Source organism: Vidua macroura, chromosome Z (assembly GCF_024509145.1).
Source record: "Vidua macroura isolate BioBank_ID:100142 chromosome Z, ASM2450914v1, whole genome shotgun sequence".
Taxonomy (NCBI): Eukaryota; Metazoa; Chordata; class Aves; order Passeriformes; family Viduidae; genus Vidua; species Vidua macroura.
Window position 1 is genome coordinate 41,965,139 of NC_071611.1, and position 13,218 is coordinate 41,978,356.

General features: G+C 52.1%; 1 protein-coding gene across 1 annotated transcript in view; it reads right to left on the minus strand.

Moving 5' to 3' along the window:
- Positions 1 to 13,218, minus strand: part of CNTFR (ciliary neurotrophic factor receptor) — a 221,829-nt gene that overhangs the window by 101,384 nt on the left and 107,227 nt on the right. The window contains 1 exon segment of the mRNA XM_054003911.1: positions 2,744 to 2,819. Coding sequence (XP_053859886.1) covers positions 2,744 to 2,819 — 76 coding nt within the window.

The window sequence follows — 13,218 nt, forward strand, 5'->3', positions numbered from 1 at the left end:
CCTTCATGCCAGCTGGATCTGTCCAGATGGGGACAGCCCTGTGGCTGTCCAGGGCAATGCCCATCTCTGCAGGCAGGTTGGCCCAATCTGGCAGCCCCATCTAAAGCTGTTTAGTCATGCACTGGGGATGACAATCCTGGACACCCTCTTCCATTGCCCCTCTGCCTTTCCCTACAGCAGGACACCCCAAACACACTGCTAGAGCCAGAACATTAGTGCCAGCCTCCGAGCATCCCCGCAGGGCTACCCTGCTGGATGTCTCTGGTCTCAACCCCACCACCCAGTGCCCACTCCCCAGGAAGTTCAGTCCCCAGCTGTGTGATGCATGTGAAACCTGAACAGCCTGCCAGGGATGCAAAGCAAGGGAGCTCTGTCACCCCAAAGGTCACAGAAACCCCAAATCTGCTGACCTCTGAGCCCCTCCACTTCCTTCTCCCAGCACTGGAGATCATCCCAGGCTTCTGCATCCCAGACAGATGCTCTGCCAGCTCCAAGGAGAAGGATTAAAGGTGAGCAGCAGAGGGATTAAAACATGAACAGCCTCACCTGCACCAAGCATGATGCTGCTTTTATTAATTCATGTGGCACTTTGCAGGATGCTCCAGTAATTACCGCGGTGCACATGAGAGCCAGGAGAGGGTGGCCAGGCTCCCTCCGCCGTGCTCATGTTCACTTAACAGCTTGTCACATCCTCCTCACTCAAGTATTCAGTGCTAATGCATCTCTTAGAGTGCTTCATGAGCTATTAAAGTCTAACGTGCCTCAAGTGCGTGATAAATGGACTCTATGCCAGCATCTTCCCACCACTCCACCGGGTCCCTGCCACCAGTGGGATTAATTCATCCTCCCACCCCATTGCTCCTGTGCAGTTCCAGCCCGAGTGCCCAGCTGGTGGGGGATGAGCTCTGGGGTTGGCTGGTGAGGAGAGTCTGCAGCAGGGCAGGGGGTGAGCTCTGGGTGGTGGGCACAGGGCACAAACTTTGGGTCTCTGGTGTTGACCTGCCTGTGTGCAGCCTCTCCAAGCCGGGTATGATGGGGTGAGCGGGAGATCTGCTGCTCCAAAGCTCCTGCCCAGAGCATACCTCAGTGTTTCAGAGAGGTGCCCAGAAAGGACATGCAGTGCCCCTGGGGAATAGATTGAGGACAGTGCTGAAGGCGTCCTACTATCTCATAAGTAATTTTCTGACCCTGTATCCTTTTTTGTCCCCCAGTGAAGCTGCTACAGATGGGAAGAGCCCTGCCTCATTCTCATACCCCATTCAGGCCACACAGGCCTCAGCAGCTTCAGTTTTCAGCTTGTGCCCCAGAAACCTCCCTCCCAGACACAGGCAGGCAAGGGAAACAGGAGGGACACAAGGACATGGAAGGATATGCTGCCAAACCCCTGAATCCTGCTCTATCACAGACCAGAAGGTGATGGTCACTGCAGCTCTGCACAAGCTGTCAGTGGCAGTAATGTGTGGACCTGCTCACCTAGTGAGAAGCAGCATTTGTTCTCTAGACAACACAATTCAAGTGTGTGCAGCCCTGAAGTACCTGGCACTTCTGTGTTTTGTGCATCTCCCAGTGGAACAGGCCTGGGTTACTATTCAAAGCGTCCAAAGGATGCTCTGGCAGTCATGTGGCCAGGTCCTTTAAAGTTTCCCAGGTAGTGATCCTGCAAGCACAGCAGGAGTTAGCAGCTTTGCTTCTCTGCAGGAAACATCACACTACCACAAGCAGCATACAGCTCAGCACCCAAATGCTTTGAGCAGGCACCCTGGGAAGGAGCTGGGGACCTTCCTGCAACACCAGCCAGCAAGATCCTTCCATGTCCAGAGGGTGGCTGTCCCCATGCAATGCAAATGTGCTGCCAAACCCTGGCTGCTTTGTGTCCAGCCTGGAAGCTTGTGGCAATGTAAACCCACACAACTGGATTTAGGGCAGCTCAGAGGATACTCTGGGTGGATTCCTCAATTTCACAGGGATGCATAGATGTCTTTACTGGAGAAGATTCCAGAAGATTCTTCCCCTTGAAGATCTTCTAAAAGCTACTACAGACAGGCTGCCAGGAAAAGCAGGGAATTCTGGAGGTTCCCCATTTTTTCCTAGTTTTTCAGAGCTGGACTCCACACCAGGACCCAACCATCCCTCATAATCTTCCTGCTCCTGCCTAGACGCAGAATAATGTGGGGCTCCTCTGGCTCCCAGTGCCACCAGTGACTCTAAAGTATAATTCCTCTAAAGCCACCACTAAAATAAGCCCTGAATCCTCTGCCAACCTGGAGACATGTGAGCTAGTGGTGGGCACAGATGCGTGGTGTCAGTGGGGATTAAGACACTCCAAGGAGGTGAGAGCAGGATGAAGCATCATCCATCATTGTCATGGGGCCGGGCGTCATGGAGTTGTCAGGGGTGATCAGAGTTCAGAGCTATCAGGCTGATGCTTTCTCCCCACTCTTCATCCCTTCATGGGCAGGCTGCATGGGGCAGCATCCACAAAAGAGTGGGCAAAGAGTTCCGAAGAGACACAGAGAGCTGTGGGCAGGGCAAGAGGCATCAGCAGAGGGAGATGCAGGATGCCCAAACCCCACACTGATGGGCTGGAAGGGACACTTATTATGGAGAGAAGTGATAACATGCACAGAAATAATATCAGGCACACCTGGAGGGTGCACCCAGATTCCTGCAGGAGAGAGAGGCTGAAGAACCAGCATTCCCATTTTTCAGGACCCCCAGGGCCTGGGAGCTGTGAAGGACTCACCCTGGTGCCTCTGGGCGTACACCACCACGACCGCGGCGAGCACCACGCAGCAGGCTGATGGGACAGGGTTAGCCATCTGTGGAAGCAAACACAGGCAGGAGCAGTCAGGGTGTGCCCCCAAGGCTGAGAGCCCCCAGTGATGGGACAGCAAGGAGATGACTGTAAAATGAGCTCCATCACAGCCAAGGGGAAATTCACTGCAAAACGAGGCATTTTGCTGACGCACGCTTCATCACTTGATAGCCTGTGGCACTTCCCATGGGAGGTGCCTGGAGGTGATTATATGCCTTGCACAAATGCTCTATCTTCCCCATCTTGTTTTCAACATTTTCCTTAGGAAAGACAGCCCCTGGTGGGGCTCTCCTTGGCAGATGCAGCATCATCCCAGGAGCCAACACTAACTGCAAATGGGTTGTAGAGGGGTTTTGAGGAGATGGGAGCACACCCAGGAAGTTCACAGCAGCAGTTGGTGCTGCAGGATGTGCAAGATGTTGATCTCAGCAGAGACCTCAGCCTCAGCCACCTGCCATCAATATCTTGATGGGCCACAGTTGTCCCTCACTTCTCTGGGCTGGAAGAAGGGCAGAAGCTATTCTGTCCTGGTGAGCTGTGCCTTGTCCTGGGGGATGGTGTGGTGCAGGGAGGTGTGGAAAGGGTGACAGCTAAGAAAGCAGGTGATGAAGACATCCTGCCTGCACCAAAAAGTCCCTCTAGGAGTGGACAAATGGCAGCAATTACTACGAGGATGCCCTGCATGGATGCCAGGCTGGAGATGACCAAGCTCTCATTTTCTTGCAGGGGCTGGTAGGGGTCACTAAAGCCAGAAGGGAGCTGCTGGGAACAGCAATGGGGATGCTGGCCCACCCACCAGGAAGTAAATTGCACCATGCATGAAAAGCAAATTGCACCTTCAAAACCATTTAAGCCTCTCTAATCTCCAGTGCCATATCTGTAACGTGCACAGGATTGCCTTTTAATCTAGAACATGAGTATGGGCTCATTAGCCAGATGGCATCCATTTAAACCTAAATAAAGGGGGAGCTCATTGGTGAGAGAAAAAAATCCAGCAAAACATATTCCATTACCCAACACGACTGTTACAGGAGCCCAGATGGCCTCGGGTTCACAGCAAGCCTTTGCAGGGCTAGAGGGGAAGGCAAGAGCAGCTGGGTGGGATTTCATGAGCAGATTTTGGGGTGCAGCTGGACCAGCCTGATTCTCAAATGTCTCTTAGGGGCAGGGATGCTGGGGGACATAGTGTGTCTGAAGAGGATGAGCCTGGAGATGGGCAGAGAAGGGATCCATGTCCTTTACTACTGATCTTTCAGTGCTGGGTTTGGGCTCCAAGGGCTGGTGGCAAGAGCCATATCCAGTGTGCTGGTACTGCAGAGCACAGACATGCAAGCCCCAGACTTTGCTGGCAGCCCTCATGTGTGACCTTGAGCGAATCACTCTAGCTGCCCCCCTCCCTCAGTTTCCCCATCTGCCTCAGTTTCCCTACCTGTAAAACAGAGATAATGAAGGTGACCTTCCTCTGAAAGCTGTGGGCAGGAGCACTAAGTGTTAATTACAACCTCCCTATCACTCACTCTTCTTCTTCCCCCCTGCTTCTCTCCTGCCTGCTCTCCACTGCCTTTTTTCTATGTGTCCCCTCTGCGCCTGCAGCATGGCTCCCTGACTGCCACCCTACCTGTGATCCAGCTGCCATCACAAGTGGCACCTCAGGGAGTGGGTGACAGCTGGAACCTGAGGCAGGTGGCAATGCCACATCTTGGGGCACTGCTGGCATGTGACCGTGAGCAGCTTGGAAACCACCTGCAACCCAAGAACCAACTCTCCCTATTTACACTCAAATTTACTTTCCACTGAATATTCCCTTTCTACAGCCCTGGGAGTTGAAGGGTGGCACCAGGACTTGAAGCCAGCAAGGAGCCAGGGACCATAACCTCCCTTCACCACAGTCCAGACATCTCCAGCTACTGCAGCCACCCCATTTCTGGGGACAATGGCAATGACAGGAGGTGAGACAGGACCCCCCAGCAACCAGCCTGCTCTTTGGAAAGTGTGAGATCTCCTTGATGTAGCCTTCAGCTTGGCTCAGAGCAAATATCATCACCAGCACCATGCTCTGTCTCCCAGCCCTGCCAGGAAACAAAGCCACCTGCTGCCCATACCCTGCTGCTTCTCCCTCGTCTCATCAGCTCGTAAAATTGCTGCTGCCCCTGCCCATGTGCCTAGGCTGGCATTGAAACAGACACAGTTATGTAACAGGGAATGATTCCTGTCACAAAGCACTGATAGTCTCAACGGATACAGGTGGAGTAAGAGAGAGTAAGGCTTCCACTGACAGGAGAGAGAATTCACCACTCGGCTGCTCTCACCCTGGAAAACCTCATTTCTTCTTAGAGATTAGCCCTGTGACCATGCAGGAGCAGAGCTATTTTAGGACAAAAAAATCTAGCCAGAAAACCAACTTTTTTGCACTTGAATTGCAATTTTTCCACGCAGTATTTGCTTTGTTTGACTGTTTTGCCCAAAGCCATGTTGATTTTTTTCCCCAAGCACAAAACAAAGCCTTCATAATTTCTGCAGATGTTTCCAATGCAAGTTTTCATTGCTTATCTGTTTCTCTAGTAAAAGCCAGCACCCTGGCATTTGGGTGCACAGGCCAGTAAGCAGCAGCTCACCAGGTGTGCAGAGTACTGAGCTATGTCCCCGTGCCAGCAGGGAGCAGTTTACAGGTGATGGAGGAGAACCATATTTATTACACAGCAAAGCCCGCAGTGTGAAACTCAATCTTCTGTGCAAAAGGTAAATTTTCCCCTGTAATGAATAATTTCTTGGAGGTAGACAGGAAAGAGGAGCCTAGGGAGGAAGAAAGGGGGATAGAGAACACATGAAGTGGTGGACCAGCAGCTCTGGAGCCATCCTCTCTATCCCCAGCTTCCTGTTTGGGGAGAGATCAAAGGGTTGATCTTTCCCTGCCTTGTCCTCTACACCAAGAATAATGAGGGCATCAGTCACTGTCACCCTTAGCAGAAGGCAACTCAACACAGAGATGAATAAGGTCCCCTCCAGCAGCTCTCAATCTAACCAAAACGTTTCCAGGCATGTGCTCCCTGATCTGGATCAGGACTGAAGGGGCACAGCAATGTGACATTAGCTGTTCTGGTGTGATGGGGTGAGGAGAGTTCTGGCAGGGCACAGCAGGAGTGAAAGGGACTGTATATCCAGGGAAAAAGTAGGATGACACTTTCTGCTTAACAGTCCCAGTGTCCTCTTTTGAGTAGGCAAAGGGACAGATCCTTGCAGCTCTCCCTTAGTATAATCTCCAAAGCTTTAGCAATGGAGTACCAACTGGCACCTGGGAACAGCAGCTACAGGGCCGGGCTAGTGAGGGAGGTGGACTGCACACCAGTCTCCCACCACAACTCTCACCTGCCACAGGCTGCTCTCAGCAATGATAAATAAATAAAACCCTCATTCTAGAAGTGTGTGGCTGCCTCAGAAGAGAAGGTGGTAGTTTTAAAACCTAGTGTTTCCATGACAAAGTCGTCCATCAGACAATTCCCCACCAGATGCTGTTATGGGGTCTGGCTCTGAAGTGGTGAACTAGGGGAAAACAAACTCTGTTTAGTCACTTCCTTCCCCTCCAGCTTTGCCCTGAGCCTTCCAAAAAAGCTCTGCAGCACCTGCCCTGCAGGCAGGCACCATGGTGTGACTGCACTGCCCACACGAATGTTGATGCTGTGCTGCTACAACCTCTGCTGCAGACAGGGGCTGTGGATGGACACCTCTGTTGAAGACATGGGCTGTAGCTGCTATAGTTTGCCTGTGCTGCAGACACCAACAGCACGTGCAGGGTACCACCTGTACCGCAGAAGCCGAGGGTAGGTGATACCACACGCCTGCACCACAGGTGCTGGCTGTACGGTGGTACCCAACACCTGGAGCACAGATGCTAACTGCAGGCACTGCAGCCCACCTGTCCTGCAGGCCAGGTCACAGTCTGCCTCTTCCTGAGGTGTGGTACTGCGCCTGTAGTGTAGATGCAGCTGTAGACGTCATAGTGCCCCTGCACTCACAGCAGGCACCTCCTGGGACCCAGCATTACTGAAGGAGAACAACACCCTTACAAAAGCCACTTTCAACTCCTCAGCCTAAGCCAGAGATGCTCACACAACTTCTCCCAGCCTCGAGGATCCGGTGTGCCTCCTGTGGCATGCCATCCCTCCCCAAGGGCAGGGTGTGGTGCTGGTATGAGCAGTGAAGCACCGAAGTGGGCAGGACACCCTCCAGCCCCAGGTTCACAGGGATTGTACCACATGTGTCCAGCAGTGCTTGGGCACTCGACAGCACCGAGTGCTGTCTCCTCCTTTCAGGTCATGCCTGCCAGCAAGATGAGGGAAGGAGAGGAAAAAGTAGTTGTCACTTAATATCAGATGCTTGCTAACAGCCCTAAAGCCTTCTGGCCTTACAGTGCCCTGTCAGCACTAAACTCCTCTTTGCTGCCTAAGAGGAAGAGAGAAAAGAGGGACTTTATCATCTCCTTCATGTGTGCTATCAGAAAGCCTTATCTGCAGAGACAGAATCCCCACTGCTTGAAAAGCTTTCTTCAATCTAATTTAAACCCCCACTGTCAACAGAGCAATTAGCACTGCCCCCTTGGACCATGAGTCCCACAGGGATGACTAGGGCCAGCTGAAATAAATACACTCTTGGCTCTTACTGACTGTGACTTCCCTCCCTCCACCTCCTCCCTTTCTGGTAATGAAGTAAAGACCCCAGGGAAGAGGATACCCTGGAGTAAGGAGCACCCCACAGCAGAGCTCCTTCATCACTCTGCCTCTGCCATCCCAGTGAACACTGCTGGACCCCTAGATGGCAGTGCAGACCCTCCTGCCCTTGTGGTCTAAGAGATGGGCAAATGGTGGAAAGGATGGTCCCCACAGCATTTGCCAGCTGCTTTGGTTGAAGGTGTGCCCCTGAAGGCAGCTATGGACTTGCAGAGCTCTTGGTTCCAACATCCCTGCTGAAGATTGCTCCATCTTCCTTGGATGCCACTGGCAAGGTGTCTCAGTGTGAAAAGCAATGACCAAAGCTGCTTCCCATATCCATGGGGCTGAAGAAAGCAGCTCCTTGCGAGGGAACATCAGCCCAGATTAAATCAAAGCTACTTTTCAGGGGGTAATGCAGATCTTAGGAGCTCCAGGGGTAGCTGGGATGGTCTTGGGAGGAGCAACCTATGAAAAGGCTCAGGCTGTTTGAGAATCACCCAGACTGGCAAGCTAGCTCCCAGGACAGGTAATTTCTTGCTTCTGTGGATCATGGTGACATGCTGCCACTGGGACAGGGAGGTGTAGAAAGACTAGCAGAGTCCTGAGAGTCCCAGGAGTGAGGCTGTCAGCCTGCAGCTCTAGGGGCTGTGGACTCCTGCTCCAGGAGCAGGGTGGGGTTCTCACCTCACACCTTGCAGCTCTTCAAAGTGGTGCCCAAAAGCATCAGGACAGTGCGTTCCACCCCTGGGACACACTGGGGTGCTATGATCCCTCCGTGGCCTGAGGGATCGTGCAGGAGCACGATGTCAGGAGAGCATGGGACAGGTACAATTGGTGGGAACCTCTCCAGTGACCCTGCCCCTGGTGCCATGTCCATTGTGGGGCAGTGCTGCTTCACAGGCAGCTGCCTGCTGGTGCCCATTCCCTGTTCCTGCTTGGAGCCTTGTTCCTCACAGCCCATACCTGTCCTCACAACTCCCACTATGCCAGCCAGTTTTTCTTCAAGTGGAGGGCAGCATTCCAAGGCCAGCTATCTGCTCCAGCAGTGATAAAAGCCAGCACAAGGAACAGCATACTAATAAGTATCACATGTCTTCAACACCAGCACTGTGAGGAAGCACAGCAGGGCAGGAGGGCCTTGAATCCCCATGGCAGAGGAGCAACATTGTCCCAGGACCATTCCTCAGAGACACCAGTGCCACCTGGGCAGGAAGCTCAGCTGAGCTGCCATACCCAAGCCCCACCCCTCCACAGCCCACAATCCCACTCAGGCAGCCTTTGAGGTGTAGGAAAGCTCAGACCAACAATGGAAAATGAAATTTTCCCTCTCTTTTTACTCAGCTTTCCTCTGCACTGAGCATTTCCTGGCTCCCTGCAGAGAGAGATTGCAGGAATCAATAGGATCTTTGCTTCTATTAAGAACTGCCAGAACCAGTGCTTTTTATCTGGAGCTTCTGTTCAAATGAGGTCTTGAGCAGTGTTTTTCCACAGATGGTGCCATGTCAGGGACAGACAGAAGGGATCAGACAGAAAAGGGAGAGAGACTGGAGATAGGAGATACTTGCAGCTCAGGTGCTTCCCAGTGCTCCTCTCTGGAAGCTGGAGAAATCACCTAAGACGGGCACATCTGGGAAGCAGTTCCTGCTCATTCTGAGTCTCCAGGCTGTGGTTACTGTGGGATGGAGCTCTTGGTGTCATGCTGATTTTCGGCACTTCAATTCCCAGCCTCCACCCACAAAAGGATACAATTAATGATGAGGAACAAAACCAAAACAACCCCACAAAACCAAAACCAAACTCCCATACACTGAGCAAACTACCCCAAATACTTTAGGAAGGTCCTGCTGTCTCATACCAGGTTTGGTTTCTGCTTTCCAGGCAAATACTGGCAACATTTCTTAATTTTGTCTGCAGGGCTGCATTGCCCTTCAGTCCCCCGAGGATTTTGCTCACAGCCCTGTTTTCTGCCTTGGGGAGACTCTGTAGTGAGGCTGCTTTATGAAATACCCAACATCCCTTCAGATCCAAAGCTCCACGGCAGAGGAAAGCAGCCTAGTATTAAAATCTGGATTGTGGCATAGTCATGTGCCATCCTGAGAAAAACAAAGAGGAAAGAGAGGACAGAGAAGGCTTGTCCAGACAGACTTCTTCTATCAGCTGGATGCCCATGACACAGCAGACATGGCATAGAGGAACATGCTGTTTCCGATGGTCAGTGCTAGGAGAGACTTCGGGGCATGTTTGGCCACAGCAGCTTTAGCATCCTTCTCAATAGCACCTGAAGACACAGGTTCCACAGAAACCTTATTTTGTGTGAAACACGAAGACTGAGTATCTTACTAGCTCAATCTTGTTCCTCTGGAGGGCTCTTCTCTGCAGCACCCAGGTAAGGGGCTGGACACAGTGTGGGCACTGTGTCTGAGTTCAATGGCACGGGGTTATGTGAGGTGAAGAGCACAGTTCTGCTGTGGAAATACAGGGTCAAGCAGGGCAAAACTGCCAGCTGCAATCCCAACCAGGCTGCTGGCACCCTACAGAACCCCTTTCCTCCAGGGGAGGAAAGCACAGCAGGACCATGCTGTCTTGGCCCCAGTAAACCTCCCAGTGGTGATGTCCCAAAGCCAGGGAGAGCTACAGCCCATTCCTGAATCAACAAAGGCATCCAAGGACTGAGGCCACAATATTGCTGCTCAAACAGCGGGGCAGGTTTGCTTTTTGCCAACATGCTGAGAGAGAGCTAGAGGAAGATGAGAGCCTGAAGTTGTGTTGCAGGGGCTCAGGGACATGAGCAGGATTGGACTGAAGAGCACTGGAAGAGATCTTGGCAGATATCTTGTCCAAGGAGGGAAGAAGATATTGGCTTAGCAGTACTGGGAGAGTAACTGATGAAACACCCTATTGTACAGAGCTTCTCAGGCATTTTAATTTTAGCTTGGCTTTTTGCTTGGGCTTTTTTTTTTTTTTTTTTTAAGCTGTTGGCACAGAGGAAGCCACTCCAATGACTCTGATGCTGCCTCCCCAGAGATGCCTCAGGATAATGGAATCATAAAATCAATCATTTAGGTTGGACAAAAATCTCATCAAGTCCAACTGTAAACCTAACATTGCCAAGTCCACCACTAAACCCTGTTCTGAAGTGCCATATTTACATGTCTTTTAAATACCTCCAGGGATGGTGACTATGGCTTGTGTTTATGCTTTGCTTCATCTCTCCTCCATGCCAGTACAAGTTGGCAGGACAGGGTAGGCAGGAGACATGCAGCTTTTAAGGCCCAGGGAGAGCAGCAAACACTGTTGGAGGCAGACAGGGGCTCAGGATGCTGGGGACTCTGTGCTCCCCACTGGTTCCTGCTTGCTGTCCTTCCCTGTCCAGGTTCCATGGGAGGTGCTGTGTCCCCACTGCCTCTAATGCCTTCAGACCACCAACTATCCTGGGGTCACTGGCCCACAAGCTGCTGTGGGGACATGGGCCACTGCAAGCAGATGGGACAGATGTGACAGTGAGGACATTTGTCCTCTACCTGCATATGGGCTGCCCCCTGCCTCCCTCCTCACTGCAAGAATACTGCTCAAAACCTCGGCAGGAAGAAGAAGACTGAAGGGAACTCTGCCCATTCTGCAGACAGATGGGGTTTGTTGGTCGTTGCTTCACCCAGTTCCATCCAGTTCCATCACCACACTCATCCCACATGGTTCCACAGGTGCCCAGCATCTCCTGTGCAGCCTTCTGGGGTCTGTGTCCATATGTCCCAGCAGCACCCAGTTCTTGAAGTGGGCAACTGAAGGCGAAAACTGAGGCACGTGGATTCTCTGTAATGCCCTGATGACAAGTGACAAGGGCGGCACTGAAGGGAGGAGCTAATCCCACCCTTGGGTGAAAGCAGCCCATGTTGGCTGCAGTGATGCTGGAAGGGGGCTTTCGGCTGCCAGCAGCCTCTTCAGTAGACAGAGGGGTCTGCCCCAGAACTGAACCTAAGGCTGGCAGTGGGACTGGGGTGATATGCCTGCCCTTTTCTTCTTGCAAAGCCCCTCCTGGGATAGCAGGGGGTAGAAACTGACCACTTTTTTGCTCTGACCCCTCAATGGCCCTACTCATAGCCAAGCCTCACCACATGACAGCAGCTGTCTTGGCACCACTGCTGCCTTAATTTGCAGCAGGACCTCACTGGCTCCTGCTCCCTTGCCCCCTCTCAACTTAGCATTGGCTGGATGCAGCTGGTGCAAGGGGAAAAAAAGCCATGAGAGGCAGAAGCAGCATTGCTGAAACAGGCTGAGGGCACCCCAAAGCCCCAGGCTGGCAGTCCTCTCCTGGCCTCCAATTGCTGCCCCTTCAAGGATCTCTGACTGCCAGAGCCTGGAGCCAGCAGAGCATGTGGGGTGAGACCAAGGAGCTCCTGAGGACCCTCGGTCTCTCTGGGATCCTGCCCCAGACCTCACAGAGTGTTTGATGAGGGCAAGCAGAGGATGAGGAGGGAGAAATGGAGTTAGCTGGAGGCAGCTGTGCTGAAATAAAAGTCAAGAAAGTATCTCACCCAAAGCTACAGGAAAGTTTAATTATCAAGGACAAAACACCATCTGTTTGTGCTGACTGTGACCTCCTGCTGCCCCTGGGCTTTAATAGCTCTTACAGTAACATGTTTGTTAGAGGTATTCCCTGCCTGACATCAGGGAAGCAGCTCCTGCAGGGCAGAGAGAAGGATGGAGTGATTGTCCACTGAGACCCATGCTGGGGTGGTGTGGTGTGCTCAGTGGTGATGGGGGAAACAAAACACCCTTTTGGAAATGAGGGTTCCCACCAAGCGTGGCTCTGGCAAGCCCAGCATTGCTGTGTGTTGCTACTGGCAAGTGAGGCATGGTGTGAGACTATATTTGGGTTTCAGCCTCTTTCTAAAAAAAACAAAATCAAGAAGATGTACTCTCGGAGGAGGATCTTGCCATGCAAAGCCAGCAGAATTAAATGAATGCTCCATAAAGAAGAGGTTGGATTAAAATCTAATTCATTTTCAGCCCTGCGAGGGGGGGAAGATGCATACATTGGTACCAAGCCCCAGATCTGATTTTGCGATGTCAAACAGCAGTTCCCTTCTTTATTTTCTTTTTTCCTATTCTTTACGGGATACAGAATCCAAGGTGGGCATACCATCACCTTCCTTCCTACCTACCTACACTAGCCATATAGTGTAGGAAAAAAACAACTCAGCTAGGAGAAGTCCCACCTTGCAAGATCCCAGAAGCCTTTTTCTCCATCCCCTGAGCTTTCCTCTGTGAGCTCCCACTCTCAAGCCAAGTGGCTGTCACAAAGAAGGCTGGAGGTGAGGGCAGCTGCTGCTAGTATTCCTGCAGCAAGACACGTTTTCCACTAGTAAGCCCTCAAAGCCAAACACTAAACATGAATGCTGTGGCCTCTGTGATCTGCCATGAAGACTCACAGCCAAGGAGCACAGATCCAGGAGGATCTTTATTCATCCTAGGGCCAGTTCTAGGGGCTGTGAGTCTGGAGGTGGCCATGCTACCAGACTCCAGGAGTAAGCAAGAGTGCTTGATACTTCTGCTTGGTCCCACACTCCCTGCACAATCACCCTGCTCCACCAGTCAGGCTCTCACTGGACTCTCTGGGCTCTTCTGTCCTTCCATTCCACAAAACCAGTGCCAATCTCCCGTTTATGCCCCTGATAGGTCAGCCCCTCTCCAAATCTG